Source organism: Phodopus roborovskii, unplaced genomic scaffold, assembly GCF_943737965.1.
Source record: "Phodopus roborovskii unplaced genomic scaffold, PHOROB, whole genome shotgun sequence".
NCBI lineage: Eukaryota > Metazoa > Chordata > Mammalia > Rodentia > Cricetidae > Phodopus > Phodopus roborovskii.
Window position 1 is genome coordinate 19,827,479 of NW_026126511.1, and position 25,645 is coordinate 19,853,123.

Genomic DNA, 25,645 nt, shown 5'->3' on the forward strand with positions numbered 1-25,645 from the left:
GGGTTTGATTTCAGTGCCCACATGGTGGTTCTTGGCCATCTGTAACTCCAGTCCCAGGGGGTCCTCCTGGCCTCCAGCACTCATACAAACCTGAGTACATGCAAGAACAAAGTTTAAAACATTAAAAACTATTTGCCATAGTTTGCCTACAGTAGAGGAAAATGGAGTCGACTTGGTAATAGAAAGCCAGTTACCTCTGTGTTTGTGCACAATGCGTGTTCTTGCTATGGGCACTGGTTAAGACCAGAGTTGGACATTGGATGTCTTCTCAGTTGTTTCTCCACGGGGTCTTTCACTGAACTTTGGGAGCTTGTCACCTTGAGCTATGCTGGCTATCATCCAGTTTCCACCCCAAATCTGGGGTCACAGCCATATGCTGCCATGCTTAGCACTCATGTAGCTTAGGTTTTCAAGTGTGTACAGCAAGCAGTTTACCTATAGAGCAGCCCCCATTGTCTGCTACCATTCTAAATGTGATTTTAGTAAGTACAAGCTTTTATCTCAGTTGAACAAATTTGATTTAAAAGAAAAACTCCCAAGGCCTCTTCTTTGAAGCTTTAAAGTGTTTTCTCTGGTGCTAGTTACGAAGCTAAGTAGGTAACAGAGAACCTGGTCGGCCTCCCAGTGCCCAGGCTTCGCATCTCCAGATAAAAGATCAAAGTACTCGTGGAGAAAACGCATCTGTGCTTTAATACTGTTAGACATTTTCTTATTGGTCAGTATTCTCAAGATAATACAACTATTTTCATTGTATTTGAGAGGATCTTAAGTATATAAAAAGATGTGCATACCTTACATGCAAAGATTATGTCATTTAATGAGGGACAGTAGCATCTTTTTTTTTTTTTAAATCCATGGAAGGTCCTGGAACTAGTTCCCCCAGGATACTGAGGATGAATGGATTGCAGATAAAACCCAAACAGCACACACCTTTAATCCTCACAGTCTAGAGACTAAAGTAAGACTGAAAGTTCAGGGCCAGCCTAGACTACGTTGTGAAACTGTCTCAAACGGAAGGAGCCCCTTCAAGACTCCCATTTAACATGAAACTCAGATCAAGCATTGAAACGAATTATTTTAGTTAATGGTTATTTTAAAAACTGGAAGGTAGCCAGGGAGGCGATAATCTTAAGACTCAGAACTATAGATAATAGCTAGTCTTCAGATAAAACATTAAATTGGCCAGTCAACTTCACAACATTGGCTATTGTTGGGATAGGCAGACACAATCGTGTGTGTGTAAGCAAGCATACAAGGATGAAAATGACATAATTACACATTTATTTTCTAGGTCTAATAATCATTTTGAATGCATCAGTTTTTATGAAATAAGCAAATATAAAAATAGTCTTTTGATATTTCCAAATGCATATCTTTTTCTAATACAGATTTTTAAAAATGTATTCTTATTTAGCTTTTGTTTCTTCATGGTTATAAGCCCAAAAGGAATTAATTCCAGTGTTCCTGATAATTCTGATTCTCCGGTGTTCTGTTCTTCTCCCTAGCCAAGACTGAGCCCTAAGGGACACCCTAGGAATGGTGGTACATATACTACTGTGGCATCACATACTCACCCTCACAGATGGCAGTGTACAGGACAGTGCTAGTGTTTACACTCACTAGAGTATTAAAAACTAAGTCATTTCCCCACAGAAATAAATCTTAGAGAGTCCATTTCATTTCCTTTACCTCTTCATTAAGTTTTATAGTTGAAAATTTCTTTCACACAGTTTTCATGTGAAAGCAAACAGTGCATTCACTTTTAACATTTTTATCAAATTCTAAGATTTGCTAAATTCAGAACTATCATTCCAAGTCTTAACAAGTGGTTCAATGATACTGTAGGAGAAAACCATCAGCTGGTCCTAAGTTTTTGTTAAACAAACCACTCAAAGAAAATACAAAAATATTTATTGGTTAAAAAAATAAGGTTGTAATTTAATAACGTGGAGCTTCTGTTCCTGTCAGTGATTTCCTTTGCGGACTGACTTCACATTACAGAGGGAGCTAGGCACCATCGTGGTAGATCGTGTGTAAACCCCAGGGGCTACTGAGTGCTATGCTGGTCTTCAGTCTTGAGACTATGGGCTGCTGCACTGAGATGCCTTTGCAGTTTTCACCCAGCACCTCTGCACTGTGTGGTCGTGCTGTGAGAAAGAAGAAAATACCTTGTTTTCAGTTTAGGACATTCAAAAGTGCAACAATGATGTGAACTATTTTTTAAAATCTAAATGTTGATTTCCTGGTTCAGAAGGGCTAGTAAAGATAAGAATTTTTGTTTGGGATGTTCTGTTTCTTGTGTTCATTTTTCCTTTTTTAGTAGTGCTGGGACTGAACCAGGATATTGGGTATGCTAGTAATCAAGTGTTGTACTGAGCAATAGACTTAGCCCAGAAGTTAGTATTTTAATATTGTTTAAAAGAAGCCTTTTAGCTTAGGTTTTGAGGAATAAAAGAAATGAGCTGGATTATCAGAATCAGCTTTGTTAAAGATACTAATACTAGAAGAGACTTGTTTTGATATTACATGTAATAAGGGAAAATATGGTTGATTTCTTAATGAACTTGGCAACAGGTTTTGTTGCAGTTAATGCTTATAGGTATAATAATAAACTAGTAAGAGACTGTCCTGTCTAGTTCCTAAGATGATGGGTTTCAAATATGAATGTGTAGTTGTAACCATCATATCAAGGTTCATAAAATGCTTTTATCAGTATGCTATATTAGTACAAATTCTTGACATACTAGAAATACATTTATTTTCCTTAGAATAATGAAAACCTTTGATGGCTAATAAATTTTAAGAAATCCTTCAGGAAAGAATAGGAGAGGATTAATACTTTCCAAGTGCATGATAAACAACAGTGCTAATACTGAGACCGTTATTTTATATGACTACTTACTTATACACGAAATCTTTTAAGTGCTTTGAACCTGATATGTAATCAGTAATACTATTTTCCTCTCTAATAGTAATTATTTTTATATTTAGCTCTGAACTTTAGCTTTGAAATTTTTCAAAGACAGAAAAACCAATTTTAGAGGCAAAAGTTTCTGCCTTTGCTGTTTCCATTTTGGACATAACTTTCCATGGTTAGAGAAGAGCTGGTTCTCCTTCTCCAACCATTCTCTCCCATGGGAGCGTGAGGAACTCTTGAGTGTCTGCTTTTAAAACATCTACTTAATAACAGGACAAGACGGGGGCATAAGCAAGACAAGCTATAGAGAACGGTGGAAAGACAGGTTGAAAAAGTCAAAAAGATGACAGTCTATATTCTTATCAACTTGTTTGCTCCATACCTTTATATTACAAACTTGAGCTTTCATTTCCACTTCAAAGGACTGTGTGACATTTTCTTTGCAGTAGCTTTCTGTCCCAGCAATATCAGTGATATTGCTTCCACACGTCTGTGTGTTGTAGCCACTGTCCATCTGGGAGGAATAAAAAACACTGCAAACTCTTTCATTTTTCTAATTTACACGAAATATTGTAAGAAATGTAAAGGCTAAGAGAGCATATAGTATAATTCACTACATCTGAACAACAGAATAATCATAATGAATAAATTCAATACATAATCATAAAAGCTCTACACAAAATTGCTTCTCACTGTAATACTTTATAAAATACATTACATGGGAAGGAACTGTAATTCCTCTAGCATCAGTAGACAAGTCACCAAGTGCTTTTCTGCTCTTCTGGGATCATGTCCAAAATGAAAATAAAAACAAAAATCAGTTTCCTTATCTCAAAATTGCTTGCTTGTATAGTTTCTAAATGCTATTTGGAGTATTCAAAAATAATACAAAATAAAGCCTGCATAATGCTCATACCCAGTTCATTATGGTACATATGTAAAAAGTTGTTATAAAACATACTGGCTTGCCCCAAAAGAGTAAATGACTTGTACACTTTTAAGATGGTAGATAAACCCCTCTTATCATGGAGGATATCTTCCAAGACATTCCAGGTATTGCCTCAAACTACTTGTGATACCAAACCCTATGTCTACTATTTTGTCCTACCTACACATACCTGTGGTAAGATTTAGCTTACAAATTAGGCACAGTAAAAGTTCTACTTGGTTTTCTAACACTGGCTAACCCAGTGTTGCTTCAAATTCACAACTGTGTCTCAGACTCAAGTGCTGGGATTACAGGCATGTACCACTATGCCCAATTAATCTATACATATGTTTACAAAAGTTATGCAATGTGGTGTCAAAAACTTTACTGTATTTTTTGCACTTTTAAGAATTCTCTGGCTTTTTACATATACAAATGGCTAAAATTATGTTACTGCTTTTAGTCAATATTAAGTTTTTTAAAAACTCTTTGAATACAAGTAACATGTTAACTTAGTGGGCAGCTTGATAACTGCAATGGCTGCTGTGTGAATAGGAAATAGTATAGACTGTGGGAACATTAGTCAAAAAGGTTTTTTGACATCCTAGTGAGGGTCAGTTCAAGATATTATGATTCAACAGGGCGTTGGTGGCACACTCCTTTAGTCCCAGCACTCGGGAGGCAGAGGCGTGAGGATCTCTGTGAGTTCGAGTGGGTTCCAGAACAGGCTCCAAAACAATACAGAGAAACCCTGTCTCAAAAAAACCCAAAAAGATACTATGATGCTCAAATAGCATGGATTTTGAAGCAAACGTTTTTTTTTAAATGTAAATTTTGGACCACAGGTATGTGCTGTAACAAGCAATTACTGAATGAAAATGCTTGGTCCTCTGTGGCACTGTAATGCCATTTTTATTTTGTCCTTTCAACATCTCTGTACAAGTAAGGAAGTGAAGGTTCAGAAAGGTCAACTCAGTGTCATATAGTAATGAGATGAAGATCAGAGGCTCCAGTTAAAGTTTTTTAACTTCACAAGAGCCATTTATTTACAATAATGCTGAGTACCAACACCCCCATACACAACACACACACAGCACATACATACACCACACACACACACACAGTACACACATACACCACACACACATACACACAGTACACACATACACCACACACACAGCACACACAGACACACCACACACACACATACACACAGCACACACATACACCACACACACACAGCACACACATACACCACACACACACACAGACACACAGCATACACATAAAGACACACATACACCACATACACACACACAGTACACACATATATAGACACACACACACATACCACACACACAAAACACATACAAAGACACACACCACACACACAAACAACACACATACTCATACCGCACATACACACACACACACACACAGCACTGGCCTAGTCCTTTAACTTTTCTGTTACCATTCAATAGATACTCGATAAGAAATGTAAATATCAGGTTGCTAAAAGAGTCTGCCAATTACTCTTCATTCTGATATAACTGCCAAATAACTGGCTCATGACTTGGTTCTAATACAACTGTATGAAGGCAAAAGTAACCCAATAGTACAGGAGAGAGCAATGTGCACAGAGAACCTGTCCTATCTTATAGTAAGAGAATTAATGGCCTTGCACCCATATGACAATTCACAGCCATTGGAATTGGAGTACCCTTGTGTACCAGGAAAAGATCCCACTTAGAAAGAAGGGTAAGCGGCAATGTTTGTAGAAGATTGTGCATTAAAAGTTTCACCAATAACTGAAAATAGTCAAAGTAATACCTTTCAGTTCTAAAGGGTAATTATGTCTAAGCTAAAATAGCCATCACATCACCAGGAACACACTTCTTGAAAAAACACATTCTTCCTTAGCCACCAGAAAATGTGTTCCAGGAAAAATGAGAAGTAATCCAGAAAAGAACACAGAAAACAGGTGTGGTAAGGAAATTCACAAGGTGAGGACAAAGTGAGCTGGGATGACAGCCATTCACCACGGACAAAGCCAATGACCTAAGTCAAAAGGCTTGGAGAAAGCACTGTTGTATCTGAACACTTGATACAATGTATACAAACGTATCAAACTAAAAGACAATCGAAAGGATAAAGGAGACCTACATTTTAGCTCAATGTAAGGAGGGAAAGTATGACAGTCTTGGAAAGGAAGGAAGTACAATACCCATGCAGAAATTAGGTGATGAGTTCTTGACTACAGTTACAGGACAACATAACCTTCCAACAGGTAGTTCTACATGACTAATATACACTTCAACAAAACACGTTTTGAAATTCCTCTATAAAAAGCTTGCTACAGGAAAAATGAAAATGAGCGGAAAAAAAGTTAACAATACCTTTAGAGTCAAACTTGACTAGTGTGCTTAGGATACCAAATTAAAATATGTAAGCTAAAAGAGACTGTAATATTTTCTAAAACTAAGAATGCAGAAGCCAGGAGAGGTACTACAGTCATAAAAATCAGCAAACATGTATGAAGATGCCATAATGCAGAGCTGCTGGTGGCAATACTGGTTCTGTCCTTTACTTGCTTTATAAACTTCAGCTTTCTTAGAAAACTGGAAATGTACAATTACATGCAAAAGTGTTTACTGCTTCATGTGTATAAAGTTACACATGAAGTGCTCTAACTGTTCTTCCTCCCTGAATTCACATTAAGGAAAAACAAAACCATTCAATTTTTAGAAAACAAGTATTATAAGTACTATGCTGGAAGCTGCATTCTTCTGATAGCAGATTCCCAGGAGTCAGGCATCTCCTGAGAGAGGGTCTGAACAGAGTCTTCAGAAACACCAGGCTCATTTCTTCTCTGCTCATTACTACTATTCCCAGCAGCCAACAGTTAATAGGGAATATGAAATATGTCACCAATCCTCCAGGTTTCTTTTGGTAATGTTGATTTTTTTTTTTTTTTTTTTTTTTTTTTTTTAAAGCAGCTACAGAGTCCTAGCTGGCCTGGAACTGGCTTTGTAGAACAGGCTGGCCTTGAAATTACAACAATCTGCCTGTCTCTGCCTCCCAAGCACTAGGCTTAATGGTGTGCGCTATCACGCTTAGCAGCCTTGGTAACTTTAAAATATCAAATGCTACAGCCCTCACATTTAGCCTTTTATCGTTCTAACAAGGCAAACACCTCACAGTTAACCTATTACCTTTCTCACGCTGTACCACCCAGAGTCAGAGACATTAAAATATTAAAAAGCCTTACCTGGATAGTACTGCTTTCACAGGGCAGAATACTGCTTTCTGCAAGAGGCGACATGCACATATGAGAGTTTTCGATGCTGAAGGCAATCCCATTCACAAAATCAGCCATGGGTGAATTGCCAATATGCACTGGCTCCTTTATCCAGGTGCTTTCATCCACTGTGTCTATAGGATCGAACATATCCACGGTGTCATTTTCCCTCTTGCTTTCAGCATCCTCCAGCAGCGCTAGCTCTTTCTCCGAGGCACTAGACTGACTCTGTGTAACAGACATGGCAGTGACTACAGGCTTGGCACATGCCGAAGTCTCACAGTCCAGCTGCTGAAGGGCTACTGCTGCATTTGTGCCTGGTAGAGAGACATCTGTGGAGGGAATGTTGTCTTCTTCATCTTCATCTTGGGTCTCAAGAGTAAAAGGGATCCGAATCAGTGAGGACAAGTACTGAGGACCACCTCTCAGTCTCCCCGGAGACCAGTTTCTAATTGGTGAGCAGCCATCTATGTATGGACTCCTGATGCTTGGATTAGTGATCCCCATAGAATTTGCTCCATATGAAGCTTCAGGAGAATGAAATGTAAACTTCCTCTGTTCTGAAAGAGTGAAGGGGAAAAAAATCACGTCATAAAAACACAAAAACAGAAGTCATTTAAAAAAATAAGGATTCCTGTAACAGCTGTGTATATACTAAAATGAAAGGCAGTATGTACCTCAACAGACTCAACCTCCAAAACTGTTTCTACGGCTCTCTCCAAATTCTATTTAAAATACTTTATTTCTTGTGAATTATTTCTTCATAAGTTTACTGCATTATACCAAACTTGTTCATACACAATGAAGATCCCTAACAAGCTGGCTTTTAGAAGCTACAATTTAACAACTGTACTTGGTAAATGTGTTGGTTTTATTTAACAGACTTGCCACAATACTAAAGGGCAAACAAAAACTGGAAAATGGTATTTATAATAGTAAGGAGCCTAACAATAATCAAAATGATAAATGCTTTAGTTTAACATTGTTTATAATGAAAAATTCAATTGATATAACCTTTTATGAAGAAAGTAAGTAAATTACATCGAGAGCCTTAAAAATATGGGCAGGGGACACAGAGCAGTGGTAGAGCCCTTGCTTAGCATGCGTAAGACCTGTGTTCAATCCCCAGTACAATGTAGGGAATGAGCCTTCAAAACAGCTGCCACATTTGATGAATTTTTACTTCTGGGAAATTAACCTAAGGGTGAAACCAGGACCAAGAAAAACAAAACAAAAATAAGACAAATAGAATGATGCATGTATGCAATGGTTCAAAAGCATGGTTTTGAAGCAACAAAATAATTTCAATGACCTGTGAAATAAATGCTTTGTGAAAAATAAAGATCCATGGACAAAAATGTACAAATTTGTTATCAACACATCTATATCCCTATATAGAAAAGCAAAGCAAAGTTTTTAAATTTCCATAGTTTTTCCCAAAAATACTGTTAAATGTTTTTTCTAAGAGTATATACATTTCTGAACATACTTATTTTAAAAACCTTAACCAAGTATATATTACAGGATTTGAATACCTGATTGTCAAAATCTATTACTATAAGTAAAAAGGCATGTAAGAATCAATTTATCTCTAGAACTTATTTTTTTGGTAGAGTGAAATAAATACGCTTATGAAAATAACTAATCCTGGCAGTGGTGGCGCACGCCTTTAATCCTAGCATTCAAGAGGAAGAGGAGAAGCATGAGGATCTCTGTGAGTTTAAGGCCAGCCTGGTCTACAGAGAGAGTTCCAGGATAGATGGTAGACAACAAAACTACAGAGTCTCAAAAAAACAAAACAAAACAAAACAAAAAAAACAAAACAAAAACAAAAAAAAACCCAAACTAAACTAGATTAGAAAAATTTCCTGAGAAATTTAGACTTTGACTTTGAGGATAAATTATCTCTCCAGCCTTTTTCGTAGTGCAAGGAACTGAATGTAGGCAATACATAGCATATACATATACTCTACTCTGAACTATACCACCACCCTTTCTTTCCCAAATATGGCAATTTTATTTGATAAGGATGCAGACTATAGAGCAAAAAGTGATTCTATGGGAGGAACCTGACATCCTATTATATTTTACCTAAGTTTTCTTCTTTCGTTGTTAAATGTTTGGGGTGTTTACATTAGTTTCCTTCTTTCGTTGTACAATGTTGGGGTATTATAATTACACAGTTTCTCCCTTCCCATGCCTTCTTGCACACATTCCTCTCTAGCCCCCTGTACTACTGCTTTCAAATTCATGGCTACTATTTCTTTGTGTTACATTCATGTGTGTTCCTACATACCACCTGCTCAATAACCATGTTACTTTTATACATTTTCTTCCAGGGCTTACCACGTTAGCATGTCTACTGGTGTTATCCTTGTTCAGGTCAAAACTGTTTAGGCAGCCATGATGGTGACATGTCATGGATGCAGCTTCTGACATTTCCGGGAGACACAATCTCACATCACAGCAAACTCCGTGTTCCTCTAGCCTCCTCTTTTGTTTTTTGTTTGTTTGTTTTGTTTTGAAATGGGGTCTTTGTTTTATTTCTATGAAGAAACACCACGACTACTACGACTACTACAACTCTCGTAGAAAACATTTAACTGGGGGCTTGCTTAGAGTTTCGGAGGGTCACTCTGTGGCATGCGTGGTGCTGGGCACAGCAGACCTGCATCCTGATTGGCAGCCCAGGAAAAGGAGAGGCTTTTCAAACCTCCATCAAGACCGCAACTCCTAGCCCTTCGAATCCTTTCCATAGTTTCTACAAATTAATACCAAAGTATTCACTACTAACTGCTAAAAGAGCCTTTTCTTAGCAATAAATGTGGACACTACAAATTCTGTGTATGTTATTGTGAGACATACCTGACAGTGGTGTCTTTCCTACTTGAAGTGCAATTGGTGAGAAAGTGGGTAAGGAAATAGCCGGAGGGCTAGTTATGCTCCCCAAACTGTATTTTCTTGCACTGTTTTGAATGGGGCTTGAAGAAAACTGTCCCTGTGATTAAAAATAATAATAAATTAGAAAATAAAAATGTTAGTAATCAGTAAATATAGTTAATTTCTCTTTGTCACAGTTATATTGCATGTTCTTTGTCTCATTCACAACATACTTACAAACTAGGAATTCACAAGAACCAACCCATGAAAGAAATCTTGAAACAAAGGCAACTAAGACTGCTATAAAAATCTTGAAAAAGAAAATGTCTAAACATTGGAAGGTGTTAAGTTAATAAAAAAAAAAAATAATGAATTGGGTTTAAACAAGTCATTCATTATATTCCATACCAAGTAGCTGTCTGTGAAAATAGCAATAAAGTATTTTATTTACTCCATCAATGCTAACTCAGTTGTTACGCTAATCTTTATGTAATTCAGTAAGTAACCCTTGCTTTGTTTCCTTGAGACAATGATCAATTTGCTCACCCTGTCTACCTTAAATACAAAACTGAAGTCTCACTGAAATCTTATCTACAAACTGCAAAAATGCTAACAAACACCCAAGGGTGATATTCCTGGGTGTGATGGAGTATCTACATTCAAGCATATCTACAACACACTAACCAGCCACTTGCTAGCACACTTTTTACGGTACATGCAGTCTACACAGGGCTCACAGGCTATATGGAGACAAATCTATTGGATAAAACACCTCAAGAGAGTCTCCAGCACTGCTAGGAGGGCTTCCGGGAGAAGCTGAAGGCAAGGAGTCAGAGATACTCCCATTCACATCCAAAAAGAGCTTCCTTCTTAGAGATGAGGAACTGAGGTTCCCAGGAGATTGGTCCGAAGCATCATCAGTTCTAAAATAGTCTCCTGCATTTAACAGTTAACAGAGAAAACTGATCACTGCAAGAACTACACTTGTATCACCTAATTGTCATGAAACATGTTGGAATTTTTTCAATACATATATGTGTGATGTTTATTATTCTTTATGTTTGGCATGTTTATTTGCTGTTACTGGTGTTGTGCGTCAGTGCTTACTACAGACCCAGGCTGGACTTGAACTTGTGGTAGTCCTTCTATCTCAACCCGACTGCTAGGAATGTGCCCCCCCACACCTGACTGGTCATTAGTAGTAAAATGCAGTTCATCTTTCACGTCCACAGTGACATTCACTATGACAAAAACACTAACTCCAACCGTGTTCAAGAAACAGAACCATGTAGGGCAGTTTCCTGCTTAAGGAAAGGCATGGCTGCACTGCCATTTACAAACAGCCAAACAACCCAAGAGCCTCGGTTTGTGTTAATAAAGACAGGGGTCACAGTATTTACCCAACACGGCTTCCAAATTAAAATCCACAGGAAGAGACAGCAGAGTTTGACAAGCAGCTGGAAATAAGCAAACAGATACACGGATGCACACATCAGTGAAGGCATGTGACGTTCAGTTCAGCATGTGCCAGCCAACCACCACCTCCCAGCATGCTCCAGGACAGTCAATCTGCTGCTGCACTCTAGTACATCCCTTGCCACCTTCCTGACGCAAATCTGCCAATGGTAGAAGTTAGCTCCTGCCTCTGAGACCGGTACTCGGAAGCGGACAGGGTACCAGCAGGCACTAGGGGGTTTCCCAGACCAGCAAACCACTTGTGTTTTCTTTAAACTTTTCCCAGGCTTGAAATCAATTCTCAAATCTCACGCTTCAAAAAGGAAAGCAACACATGGTTGCTGTTTCTAAAGCATCCGTCTGTCAAAGTCAGTTTTCCTGGCATACGGCTCATTCACAAAGCAAACAGTGTCTGATCTGAAAGTAAAGCGATACTGTGTGGTGGACTATGCTGGAATCAAAGTAGCTTACTATGCAACAAGTCTTTTCCAGACCCTGCTCACACCCACCATTGCATTTCTCAGAGGGAAGCAGCAGTTTCGGAGAGTCACTGTTGCTATTAAGGCCTGCAAAACATTTTACACAGAAAATTGTCATTTTGTATGTATTTAATTCAGGATCACATCATTCAGAGTAAAACTCTTCACACCAGAGGCTTTCCCATTTTAAGGATAAACATCTGCATTTAAAATTTTGCTGTGTTTCTGTTGGATTATCTAATGAGGAAAAGTTAGAATAAAACTAAAAGACTATAAAACTAAATGATAATGTGATTAGCAGTTTTTAGTGACAAATGACTGCAAGTGGTCTTGGTATACAATGTGATATTGATATGTATATATACTGTTGAATGAGCAAGTAAGGCCAAAATATCTCAAACACATTCTGTCATTTAATGTTCCCAAAATGGGTTTAGATAAATTCAATTAAAAAGTTAGATTGTTTTGACCAAATAAGGTGATAAATAAGACGATTCTCAGTTTTTATCAAGAGTCAACAATACAGTTGCAGGGAATGCTAGTGCACACCTTTAATCCTAGAACTTCGGCGGCAGAGGCAAGAGGGTCTCTGTGAATTCAAGGATCAAGAGGTCTACAGAGAGTTCTAGGACAGCCAGCGCTACAAAGAGTGACCCTGTCGGAAAAGACGGTTCAGGTTTTTAAATCTTCCATTTTATAACTTAACAATCACCAGCTCGAGTGAGAAATTACTGAGTAGACCAACACTAAATGAGACCAGGTGTATTAGTGTGGGCCAAAGAAGGTCTCCTGTTATACTGTCAGAATGTGAAGCGAGTGCAATTTTGGACTCTAATGCTCTTCTGCTATAAAACCACAGCGGGTTCAGAATGAAGTCCGAATACCTTAGTGGCTTACAAACCCTCACAATTTTTGTCCCTTGTTCTAGCAATGTTGCCACCTGTTTCAGTGCTGTTCTCACTGTGGCGCTCAAACAGTGGAGTGAATCGACTTACTAAAGGGAAGGTTTATGCTAGAGCACATGTCTTCACAGCAGGACAGCAGAAACGGGGGTGGGGGGGGGCACAAAATACTCCCAGGCACTTGCTCTAGTGACCTACTTCCTCTCAAGCTCCACCTCCTAAAACCTCCAAACTCTGCCCTTAGCCAAGCATTCCGACAGTGTCCTCCCATTCATCCAGACCGCCACTCCTCAAGGAGGTGACACAGAATAGCCTTGTCACACATAATGCACGCTTGACAGACACTGGAGGCCATCATTTGGATCTAGAATGTCTCGCAGTGGCCCGTGTTAAAGGCCTTATCCTTAGCTTAGTGCTACTTAGAAAAGGATACATTTTAAGGTGTGGGCCTCACTGAAGGACTTATCAGCCAATAGGTATAGCCCTGAAAGGGTTACCTGGGACCAAAGTCCCCTGTTTCCTCTCTTCCATACATGCTCATGGTTAAAACAGGTTCCCTGCACCATTCACTGACTGACTACCTGTGCTGCTACAGGCCCAAAGCAAAAACGTCAATCAACTAACACTGAAAGCTCCAGAAGGGGGCCAAAAATAACACTTATGCTTACCTAGCACGGAGGGCCCTGGGCTGGACCCCAGCATGGCATCCCTTGTGTGGACCTAACATGTATAGCTGGGTTTAGTACCCAGCATGGCATCCCCTAGGTATGCTGGCCTATTACCAGTAACCACAGTAAACCCAGCATTCAGACGGTAGGGGCAGGAAGATCAAAAGATCAGGCCTTGGACACCAGACCTCACTCAAAAGAAAAAGGAGAGGAGGAGGAGGATGGAAAGAAGCAAAAGAAAGGAAAGGAAGGAAGGAAGGAAAAAAAGAAGAAAGGAAGGAAATAAATCCTCTTCTATAATGAGTTATAAGCAAATCTGCTACAAAGGAAACCTCTTTATTATTATAGACATGAAATAAATCTACTCTCTTTGGAAGGTTTCCCAAGGGTGACCGTCATGAAAACATCTTTGAAAATACAAATGTGCACACACACATACACCTCTATACACAAGCATAAATATGAATAGAACTTTTAAAAAAGATTCTTGGGAACAGTATCCTTTTATATAACTTCTTGTATACGTTCAGGACTGACACTCCCCAGGGCTTGTCACACAGCATCATTTTACACAGTGCAGCCCTGCTAACCACTGCACTATGCTACAACCATCTGGGTCGTCTTTATAAAGACTATGCTTTTTTTTCGTTTTCCTGACACTGCCTCATTTTTAGCAAAAAAAGTTTCTCAGAATAGAAATAATAAAAAATAAGATTACACAGATGTTTCCTCATCTGCAAAAACCTAAGATTTAAAAGATGGGGGGTGGGGGAGAGACTAGTACTTATCAAAATGTCAGCATGAACACAGAATTTCAAAGTTGTGAAGATAATTCTCTAGCTTAATCCTTTCATTTTCCCAATAGAAAACCAGAATAAAAAAAGACCAAATAGCCAAGACTACTCCTCTAGTTAACAGTACCCAGACCTCCCTGGCACGTTAGTTTGTAGTGGCTGATGATATACAGGATGATCTGAGGTACCTCGTTTTAATCCAGGCTTCACAACTTTTACAATCTCAGTAACAACCAAAGAAACCCCAATCACATTTCAATTAAGGTTTGATCTTTACTCAACCAGGAGTTAATCTTGTCACGTGGAAACTGAATTTTAAGAGGCTCTTCACAGAAACCAGTACACGGACACTTCTCTACAGTGGTCTGCAGCCACGGCTCTTAGAGATGCGTGCCAAATACTCACGTTTACTTACACCCTGGTTTTGGCATGTTGAGTACTCACATTTACTGGGATGAAGCTCTAGAGGCTGCTTCCCATCATGCTCAGTCCAGGGAGAGGGTACGATGACATCTTTAGTGAAAAACTGGGAAAATTCAAGTTGCACAATTACGCATAAACTCCACAAATGGAAGAGTACCTTCGTTATTTTCAAACGGTCATCAAGTGGGTCATATGTACTAACTTACGTTTATTTTTAAATGTTCATATTCAACATAACTGACTAAAGTTAAAGGGAAAAAATATAAAGTACACATATGGAGACATCTTAATATTTTAAATCAACCATTTAAATTTGAAGCTAAGGGTATGACTCATAGGTAAATTACTTTTCATTTCTCTACCAAGTTGTGTTGGGGTTGGTGACAAATGTAAAATTAGGAAGAAAGGATTAAATGGAGATAAAGGTACACATGTAAGAAAATGGTGTGATAGACTTTAGCCTGTAGTGACTTTCAAGATCTGATTACCAAATATTCAAGAATTTAGATACCCTCTGTTAAAGTCAATACTAAATATAAAATTGTATAAATTTACAATTAAATAAATTATACTGAATCATTCAAAACGTTGTTGACCTTGCCAAGTCAGGGTAAGACAGCCATTCTACCTCCCTGCTGTTGTTGTGGTCTGTCAAGTTCTCTTGGCCTTAGCCAAATCTGGGTGTACCAACGTTGCTGTGAGACCTAGGGTGACTGTTCAGGTGGCTTGCTGTTTCTGTCCTTGCTGCACCTTTTGGAAGTTGTCCATCCGCATTTCCTGTCTACTCTAGTATTGTTAATTTCCTTCTCAGGTCTTGATGAGGTTAAAGATTAAACTATCACAATTATTATTCTCTCTTCCTAGTTAGATATATTAGGTACTAGACTTACGTTTTCCAGCTTAGGACAACTCTATTGTAAACTCCATTATGCCCTCACCCTAGGACTAGATATGTAGGTCATTTTGTTCTTGATTTTCCTTTTCTTAGAGCACACTTGTTATTCACTGTTTTGTATATAGTTTTATATTAAGCCTAAATCTTTTCTTTAGACTAAAAGGAAAATTGTAGTGAAATAGTCCTTCTATAGCACTGACCACACCCATTGGGGGGTGGAGCCATGGGCAGAAATGACCTATGAAAGGAGGTCGGAGGGGGCCAGGAAAGGCGCTTTTTCTGGCGTGACTCGGACAGGAGAGGATCGGGTTGAATTTCCTGGTGTTCATCTGTCTAGGTTGTAAGTTATTTCTCCCTGAATAAACATCTATTCGGCCTATTTGTTTATCCTGATCCTTATTTACCGCGATACTTAACATTTGTCAGTATCTATGTTCCTGAAGTTAATTACACTTTGTATATATATGTGGTGGAATTTGTCTCACATGTGTGTACAACTACACTTTTCCCATTCAGGGATAGTGTATTAGTACTGGAAGTTGAGTACAGTTAGAGTGTTTATATTATGGGTAGCAGCAATCACAGAAACCATCCGAGGTATGCAAAGAGAGTGCCAGTTGTTACACATGTACCTCTATGCCACTATCCATCCTACCCAAATGAACAAAAGACAACTACATTTAACCATCCATCCATCCATCATCTGTCATCTATCTCTCTATCTACCTATCCATCTTCTATCTGTCTATCTATAACTATGTCTTTTGATTCTAACTCAGTACTTTTCCCTTCCCTTTATTTCAGGGTAAAACATTTTCTTTTTACTCTGCTACAGATAGAACACAGTAAAAGTCTGTCGTCTAGCTATCCATCTTCTATCTGTCTGTCTGTCTATACCTATGTCTTTTGCTCCTAATGCAGTACTTTTCCCTCCTCTTTATTTTCAGGGTAAATCATTTTCTTTTTATTGTGCTACAGATGGGATGAAGTTAATTCCATTAACTAAAGCAGGGATGAGTCTGAACGGAAAATATGTGAAATGAAAAGGAATGGGAAAGATATAATGCTATAGGAGAGTTGCAGAAGAAGTGTAAAGGACCCGTAGGCTTATGAAATATCACACACATTTAAACAGTAACAGTCAACATGAACTGGAGCCCAGATATGACATCAGACATTGTAAAGTTTGAGAATAATCAGTGTTGTGGAGAGGAAAAAGCATCATGATAAACAAGGAGCATAAATGGTTCAGACTCTCAGCAAGGCAATATGGCAAAACCAACTCAGACTGAAATCCACAAAGCCTCTGCTTACTGGCCCACTACAAGTACATAAAACACATGAACAGACCACAACACTGCGATGTAAAGAGAGAACTTAAAATCTATCAACAAGACGTGTTTATGTATTCTTACTAAAATACAAAACTCTCTGTACAGGTGATTACTTTTACAAATCTAAGAAAGAAGAAAAAAATAACAAAAACAAGGTATAAAATCAATGAGAATGAAGCTAGGTGACTAACACATTTAAATAGCTAAGGAATAGAGATGGGTAGCAGAAACGAGAGGGAAGAAAGGAGAGCTCAAAGCATGTCCCTACCACACACAGCAAAGAACTTTCTCAGCAAAGAACTCGGTAATCCTAATACGCTAGGAAGAGTATTTAATTGAGGAAAAAAAAAAAAAAAAAAAAAAAAATCAGGCAAAAATGTGGCTTCATTGTTTTTACTAAAAACAAAGAAACCAAAGACCTAACCTTTGAACTTGGAAGTAAGTAAATGTTAAAAATGCTTAAATATTACAACAAAAGACAAAGTCATTGTGAAGGTGCAGGATTAAACCACTCAGCTTCCTTTATAGAAACTCCAAGTTGAATCAGGAGTTTGGGCTACTCAGTATTCTGAAAGCACAAGGAGACAAACTGTGCTGGGCAGAGGATGACATGATGATCAGAGGACTGTACTGGTCAAAACCAGATCAGTCTAGGAAGAGAAGCACCAAGCCTAAGAGAGACACAGCGATGGGTGGAAAACTCAGGGTCCTGAAAAGAACTCAGAATGGTGTGGAAACAGGTGGGGAGGGGAGCACTAAGGACCAGAAGGGAGCACTAAGAATAGAGGGGAGCACTAAGAATAGAGGGGAGCACTAAGGACCAGGAGGGAGTACTGAGGACCAGGAGGGAGCACTAAGGAATGGAGGGGAGCACTGCATGAAGGGGAGCACTAAGGACCAGGAGGGAGCACTAGGAATGGAGGGGAGCACTAGGAATGGAGGGGAGCACTAGGAATGGAGGGGAGCACTAGGAATGGAGGGGAGCACTAAAGACCAGGAGGGAGCACTAGGAATGGAGGGGAGCACTAGGAATGGAGGGGAGCACTAGGAATGGAGGGGAGCACTAGGAATGGAGGGGAGCACTGAGGACCAGGAGGGAGCACTGAGGACTGGAGGAGAGCAATGAGGACTGTAGGGGAGCACTAGAACTGGAGGGGAGCACTAAGGACCAAGAGGGAGCACTAAGGACTGGAGGAGAGCGATGAGGACTAGAGGGGAGCACTTTGACAGTGACAGATTTCAAGTCTTCCTCAAGGAGAGGGCACACATGCACAATTCACTGTTGGCTGGCTTAATGATTGTAACAGTATTAAGTTACCTCTTCAATGGCCTTTTGTCTTTTGTCTTCCACATCTTTATCTGTTCTATACAGAGATAAAGGAGAAATATAACCAGGCCATTACTTCAGCTTATTGAACATTAAAAATAATAACCTTTCAAGGAAGTAATTTCTCTTCATTGAAAACTGATAAATATTAAACTCATTTTCAAGGAAAAACTGGCACCAATTAGTTAACGGCAGTATTCTGAAATTCACCATTAGCTATTAGGCTCACTTTCCTTTCACTCAAAGTTTAATGGAATAAAACTTGCTTTTAAAAGGATTATGTTAATATATCAAGTTACTACCAACAACATAATTCAAATAAAGTGTTTTAAGCAATAGAAGTAAAGTATTTCATTTGAAAGAAAACTAGCAATTGTCCAAATTCTCTTTTTTCAGTTATAGCAATTTCATTATAGTAGTTATTTTAGAATATACTTTTATTCTGAAAGGAACTAAACAATGTACTGTTTTGAATAGACAAGTAAAAATAATTCTGAAACATAGTAGCAATATAAAAATTTGCCCAAATAAATGCTTTCTTTGTTCTACTACAATACAGAATTACAACACAAGTTTCTCTGCTATAAAATTTAATACAAAATGTCGGGTCCCAAGCACAAGGCAACACTTGCCAAGGATATGGCAACTGGCCTTGTAAGACCACTTCTTTATATCATTCCAGGAAAGAATTATTGCAATCCATCCAAAAATTGGCAAATAAATTTTAAAAGACAATACAATTTCATATTATTTTTCTCAGTAACTGTTCATGTACATATCTGTTCCTGCATTAAAGGAAAGAAAAAAGGGAAGCTAGTATGAGGGTTTATGAATTTCAGAAATTTAAGTTAAACGAAATTTTCAAGTAAGGGAATTAGAAGAAAATAAACAATGACAGTCATCCACGAGTCCTGGCTTGGATGATCGTCATTTTGAGTGTAACAACTCAGTGACCGTTACTATCATGGCCATATCACAGCCATGTCAAAATGGCTGTACATCCATTAATTTTAGTTTACAGGAAGTTCCAATCTGGCTTCATCCCATTCCAAAAACCTCCAGCTCTTTCACTGAGGAGCTTGAGCTGAAATACTCAGCTGATTGCTGGAATCAGTTAAATGCTGGAATGGAAAACAGGTGACAGATAGGGCAGAGGACCTTGACTAGCACAGTACTACACACCAGTGATGTACACAGGTGGCCAGTGCTCTGACCGGATGTGTTTGTTTATTCCAATGTTCCTGTGTGTGCTATAGCACAATGAAGGACAGCCTGAGATGGCACTGGTTAGTTAAGCAGTAGCAGAGGCCACTGCTTTCCTAAGAATGAGTCAACATACTCAGATGAGTGTTTTCACTTTCTTCAGGAGAAGCCTTATAAACATTCAATGAATTACATCAGTAAGCTAACATTAGAATACACCCCCATTTTTCCCTCATATAATTTATCTGTCTACTGAAATTCGCCAAAATTCTTTCTAGATTCAACCAGATAACACACCCCTTATTTTTTGTAAAATGTATTGCAACTGTGGTCTAATTGTTCAGTTAGCTCTCTAGGGTGGGAATAATTAATATTCAGTGCATTGCAGAGCTCGGGAAGTAGCGTTTTTCTGATGATATCATAGTTGTCTGGAATTCAATATATTGAAGAGATAAAGCAAAAAAGTGAAGTACATAGTATTTATGGGGGGAAAGTGAGTCTTGATTTTTTTTTTTTTAAGCTTCTCTACAGAATTAAAACTTAAAATCCTATATGCCTTGTCTTCAGGCTATTCCCTTTGTACAAGAATTCAGGTGGGAATTAATTATGAGTAAATGGTCATTAGAATAGCAAGCAGAGAAAAAAGGGAGTAGAAACATTTGGAAGAACATCTCAACATGTGCATCTCTGTGAATGAATTCTCAAGTCAAAGCGGAATAGATCCCATTCCTTTGACTAACAATACAGCTATCTTATGATAGAAAATTAAACACTGGACAAGCCATGCATTTGATTATTTTCTAATATTAAGCACAGCAGACTATAAGCCTCGCTTAGCCATCATCAGAGAAGCTTCCTCCTAAAGGAAATGGGAACAAATACACAGAGACCCAGAGCCAGACATTATGCAGAGTGAAAGATCTTGGAACACTCAGCCCTAAATGGGATGTCTCCATCAACTCCCTCCCCTTAGGGCCAGGGAACCCTGCAGAAGAGGAGGCAGCAGCAAGAGTCTAAGAACCAGAGTGGATGGAGAACTCCAGAAAACGAGCAAAGCTTGTATGCGGGACTGAAGCAGCGTGCACAGGGCCTGCGCGGGTCTGCACTTCCTTGACTGCTCCAGCTCGGTGGATTTTAATGGGTTCCTGAGCATGGGAATGAGTGGGTCTCTGACTCTTGTGCCTCTGCTTGTGCTCTCTCCCTGCTGTTTTGTTCAATCCCTGTGTGTTAGGTTATGTTTCACATTAGTATGTTTTTTTATTAACCCTTAGAGGCCTGCTTTAAAGGAGAAGAGAACGGGGATGGGATCGGGGGGGGGGGGAGCAAAAAGTGGGGAGCTGGGAGGGGTAGAGGCAGGGAAAAACATAATCAGGATATTCTATGTAATAAAAGAAGAGAAAGACAAAGACAAAGAAAAAAATCAGACTATAAAACAAAGGCTCTTTAAACTATGAGCAATACTGCCTAGCAATGTGTTAATTAAAAACCCAGCTCTGGTCCACTAACAGAGGTGTCAATAGCATGTTGCCACACTGAGCATCACTGAACAGCACAAACACCAGTGTTTGGAAACTAGACATGAGAAGTGCACACTATGCCCGGGACATGAAGACTCAAAGGAAATAGAATGCACAGGCCCACAAGATGGCTCCATGAGTTAAAGCCCTTGTCAGGGCAACCTTCACCACCTGAAATCTAGCTCTGGGCTCCAAGGTGGAATGAGAAATCAACTCCCAGAAGCTGCCCTCTGACCTCCCCACGCACACCATGGCATGTGTGCACCCACACGCACAGACACTGTAGTAAATAAAGAATAATTTTTAAAAACAATTGAGATTCCTCAATGAACTGTGTTAAAACTCAATGATGCCTAGAAAGCTCTCTGTTGCCAATAAATGCTATTTCATCAGCTCTTAGCTTGTTAGGGGATTCTAGACTTCCCCAGATAGGCAGCAACTGAACAGAGTCTTTTGTTATCCTGAGACAACAACAAATACATCAGAAGCCACAACTATAGAGAAATGTACAAATGTTCAAGGGCTTTTCCATCTAATCAAGTGTTAGAAGACAGAAGTATTTAGAGCAGTGGTGTGTCTTTGTGTGCGCGCGCTCACATGCTGGTGGTACACAAAAAGGATTCCGATATAGACTGGGATTGTAAGTCAAGGTATCTTTCTAGACAAAAATTCTTTAAACTCCCTCAGAAAAAACATCCACATTAATTTTTTTCTTTCTTGGCACATTTACATATATAGGTAAGTTACATATACATATGTAGCTAATTAGAAGCTCTTATTTCTCTTTACATAACAGTATGTTACTACACTTAAGTACATGAAAGGCAGACTTACCGAGAATGACTTAAATAGGAGGTCTGACGATGAATCTCCTCTGGGTCTATTTCTACAGGATTCATTATAGCCAGCTGATCGATAGACCACCTAAATTCCCCTGGAGTCTAATAAATGAAAGCAAACACACATATTTAAAATACTCCATCAAAATGCTACCCAATGTTACCTTCAAAACTGTAGATGGCTATAACAAAAGTATTTTCAAATCTGAGTTTAATCACTCTAAATTAAATGGCAAATGGTAACCAAATCGCACTAGGTCAATCTGAAAATATCAAAACCTGAGTAATTTTAAAAAATGACATAATACTCTGAAAGTCAGAGTAACAAAGGTATAGAAATATCACAGTTAGCACTCATGAGGGAGAAACCATGATCATGAATAAACAAAAACTTTAATTATCTATTGTCACTATGAATGAATTAAAGTCTTAGCTACAGAAGAAGCTCCAGCAGTTTATGAAATAACTGACCCTCAAACTATTTAAGAATGGCACCCAGAGCTGGAGAGATGGCTCAGTAGTTAAGAGCACTGGCTGCTCTTCCAGAAAACCAAGGTTAAATTCCCAGCATCCACATGACAGCTCACAACTGTCTGTCACTCCAGTTCCAGGTCATCTGGCATACTTAGACATACATGCAGGCAACATACCAATGCACATTAAATAAATCTTAAAAAAAAAAAAAAAAAAGATAAACAATGGTACCCATACTGGGAGAGTATGCTATATTTTCTGGCTTTGAAGTTTAATTAAAATTTAATTCATATTGGGAAGTGGTGGTACATGCCTTTAATTCCAGCACTTAGGAGGAAGAGGAAGAACTCTGTGAGTTCAAGGCCAGCCTTATCTACAGAGCTAGTTCCAGAACAGCCAGTCCTGTCTTGGAAAACCAAAATAACAAAAAACAAACAAGAAATTGCATTGAAATCATTATTGTACTATTGTGTGTACATACACATCCACGTTTGTGTTGGTACAAAATATGTGTTTGAGTACATACACGTACAAGCGGGCTAGAGATCAATTTGGGACATTACGCCTCATGTTTTGAGACAGGGTCTGTCATTGGCCTTGGCATATCAAATAATCTAGGCTGGCTAGGCAGTAAGTGCCAAAGATCTGCCTATATCTGCCTCCCCTAGAGTAGGACTATAAATGTTCACCACAAGTAGCATTTTGATCTAGGCATCTAATTCATGCCCTTGTGCTTGCATGGCAAATGGCAAGCATGCTATCAACGGAGCTATCCTCTCAGCCTCCATTACTTACTTTTGATTAACACTAAAAGATGGCTAAATTTTATCATGAATCAGAGGCCAATATGACACCACATAAATTGTATATGGTCCCCCACACCTTCTCACTGTCCATGCTGATATGAAATGCAGCAGAAACAGTCACCTGGTATCTTGGTTATGTTTACTGTTGCTATGATGAAACACTACAACCAAAAGAAAACTGCGGAGGAAAGCATTTTTTCGGCTCACACTCCCACATCACTGTTCACCATCAAAGGAGTCAGGACAGGAACTCAAGCAGGGCAGAAACCTGGAGGCAGGAGCTCATGCAGAGGACCTGAGGGTTGCTGCTTACTGGCTTGCTCAGCCTGTTTTCTTAGAGAATCCTAGCCTACAAGCCCAGGGATGGAACCACCCACAATGGACTGGACCCTCCCACATCAATTACTAATTTTAAAAACACCCAACAGGTTTTGGCTGCTGCCCAATCTTATGGAGGCATTTTCTCAACCGAGTCTCTCTGAGACCCAAGCTTGTGTCGAGCTGACATGCCAGCACACCTAACTGTACAGGTTATCTAGGTCAGTGTGGTTAACCAATCAAAAGACCGTCCCCAGTTTAGCAAGTTAACAGTAAAAACAGCTAAAGTCATGGAGCCTTCTCTAAATTCCTAAGGAGCACACTTCCTTCTGGACCTTCTGATAAATGTTAATCATCACACATATTTCTCTATTTTGAAAGTGTTCACTTTGTCGAATTTATTCCAATAGCACAGGAGTCAGCTCCCTTTTATAACAACCTCTGAGCTTTAATAGGGCTCGGTGTTTTCAAATGTCCGGGAGAAAGAAAATAGAGGTTTCGATATTGCATGACAGACAGAAAAATAACATGAAATTCAAATTTCAGCGTCTGTAATTCCATATTAGACCATGGCCATATTTGTCCCTGCATTGTTCTTGGCTGCTTCTTTTGATGTGAGGTACATATGAGTAGTGCAAACAAGACCAGGTGACTTGCAAAGCCTGTCCAGTTCCTGGGGAAACGTTAGTTGCTTCTGTGTTGGCGTGGAGGTTCCTAGAGAGTTTGCACCAAGTGATCCTAACTAGTCCACTGTTATTCCAATGCATAAGGGCATTCCTATTATGTTTGCTGGAAGAACTATTAGAAAACTAGGTGACCCGGCTTCTTCTGGAAGATATTTACATTCAAAATCATTTGCAATCACTTCCATTTAAAATCACTTGTAAACATTAGGCAAGAAAAACTTACTGGTAGTTTTGTGGATTTAAAGACAGAAGGACTGGCAAGGGTTTGTTTATGGAGATTTGAATAATCACTAGGACTTTCAAAGGGATTTAAAACGGGGATCTTTCCTGGAGTTTCCGGTGTTATTTGCATTTTTAATTCTCTCACATCTCCCATAGCCCAGGAAGCAAACTAAAAAAGAAATCAGAAGTACATATATTAAAACTATTAAGTACCATACACAATAATCCTGACAGGATACATCTAACATTTCACAAGGAGTTAATTCCAAACCTGATTCTTTGGGGATTATTTTATAGCTTACAAGAGAGCATCCTGTACGTTTTCCTCAGATGATCCTGAAACTAACCTTGGAAGCTGAAACGGTGCTCTCACTTCTCAGAGGAAGTTAAATACACACCACTCAGCTATAAGTTCTGGCCGGATGAGAAGCAAGGAAATCATACTAAGCACAAGTACCTTTCCAACCAAACGAATTCTCTCTGTAGTTTTCTGTATTCACGATCCCAAGGCTAAATAGCAAGAACATCCTTCGGATGCTCCAACAATTCTATAAAGAACTACAGTTACTGCTCCAGGAACGTTGTTAGCCCTCACTAGGGCGGGCTGATTGACAGGGTCCAGGTGGGGGTTTAACTAGTTTTCCCGAAGACGTCCACCCCTCCAGGGCACAAAAAAGCACAATGCATTCCTTCCAAAGAAGGGTTACAGCCAGGCGGGGGATGAGAGGAAAAAGGATTTACTTTTGGAAGATCGAAGTCGAGCCGGCTCCCTCGCGAAGAGCAGAGACGTCACTTCCAGCCACCATTCAGTTTCCAGGTGCCCCGTCTCCCTGCTCCCCTTCTTCGCGTCGGGGCGAGCGCGCAGGCAAAGCAGGGCGCCGGGGAAGCAGAGGGGTGCCCAGCTCGGCGGAGGGGTCCAGGGCCGGGGCCACGCAGGACTTGCCTACACCCGCGGGGGACGAGGGGGTTCGAGCATGTCCTGCAGAGCCCACCACAGGCGCCGACTCTTTAACTCCCTCCGCGCCGTCTCCGGCCAACCAGGGCGCGGGGCGGGGCGAGGCGGCCGGCCAATGGCGTCTCACCGCCGTCCGCGAACCGGCCAATGGCGTCGAGGCCGTGGAGCGAATTCGAACGCTAACTCCTCGCCCTGAGTTCCGCGCTAGCGAACGAGGCTCCAAATTCAAATCAACGCCGCCCTGCGTCGGCGCCCTGCGCCAGGGGGCGGGGCGGGGCCGGCGTGGGCGGGGCCTGGCCGTGGAGAGCGCGGCCGCGCGGCGGGC

The 25,645-nt window shown here is 39.7% G+C and overlaps 1 protein-coding gene across 2 annotated transcripts; it reads right to left on the bottom strand.

Moving 5' to 3' along the window:
* Positions 1-1,911: 1,911 nt before the first annotated feature.
* On the bottom strand, positions 1,912-25,614 carry Bora (BORA aurora kinase A activator). 2 transcript variants are annotated; one of them, XM_051195297.1, is made up of 12 exons: positions 25,107-25,614; positions 24,367-24,534; positions 21,855-21,961; positions 18,292-18,337; positions 14,766-14,847; positions 11,988-12,044; positions 11,424-11,480; positions 10,796-10,959; positions 10,009-10,141; positions 7,114-7,703; positions 3,300-3,431; positions 1,914-2,147 (listed from the first exon to the last, which is right to left on the bottom strand). In XM_051195297.1, the coding sequence occupies exons 2-12, from the start codon at positions 24,517-24,519 to the stop codon at positions 2,082-2,084; spliced, it is 1,587 nt and encodes a 528-aa protein (XP_051051254.1). In that variant the 5' UTR covers positions 24,520-24,534; positions 25,107-25,614; the 3' UTR covers positions 1,914-2,081. The 2 variants fall into 2 exon arrangements, with proteins under 2 accessions (XP_051051255.1, XP_051051254.1); XM_051195298.1 differs by lacking the exon at positions 11,988-12,044 and having other exon boundaries at positions 1,912-2,147.
* Between the last annotated feature and the right edge of the window lie 31 nt (positions 25,615-25,645).

Coding starts and splice junctions, on each gene's coding strand:
- Bora (XM_051195297.1), bottom strand. CDS start 24,519: ATGGGAGATGTGAGAGAATTAAAAATGCAAATAACACCGGAAACTCCA. Junction 21,962..24,366: donor TTAAATCCACAAAACTACCA/GTAAGTTTTTCT, acceptor TTCATTTATTAG/ACTCCAGGGGAATTTAGGTG. Junction 12,045..14,765: donor AGAGCTTCATCCCAGTAAAT/GTGAGTACTCAA, acceptor AATGTTTTGCAG/GCCTTAATAGCAACAGTGAC.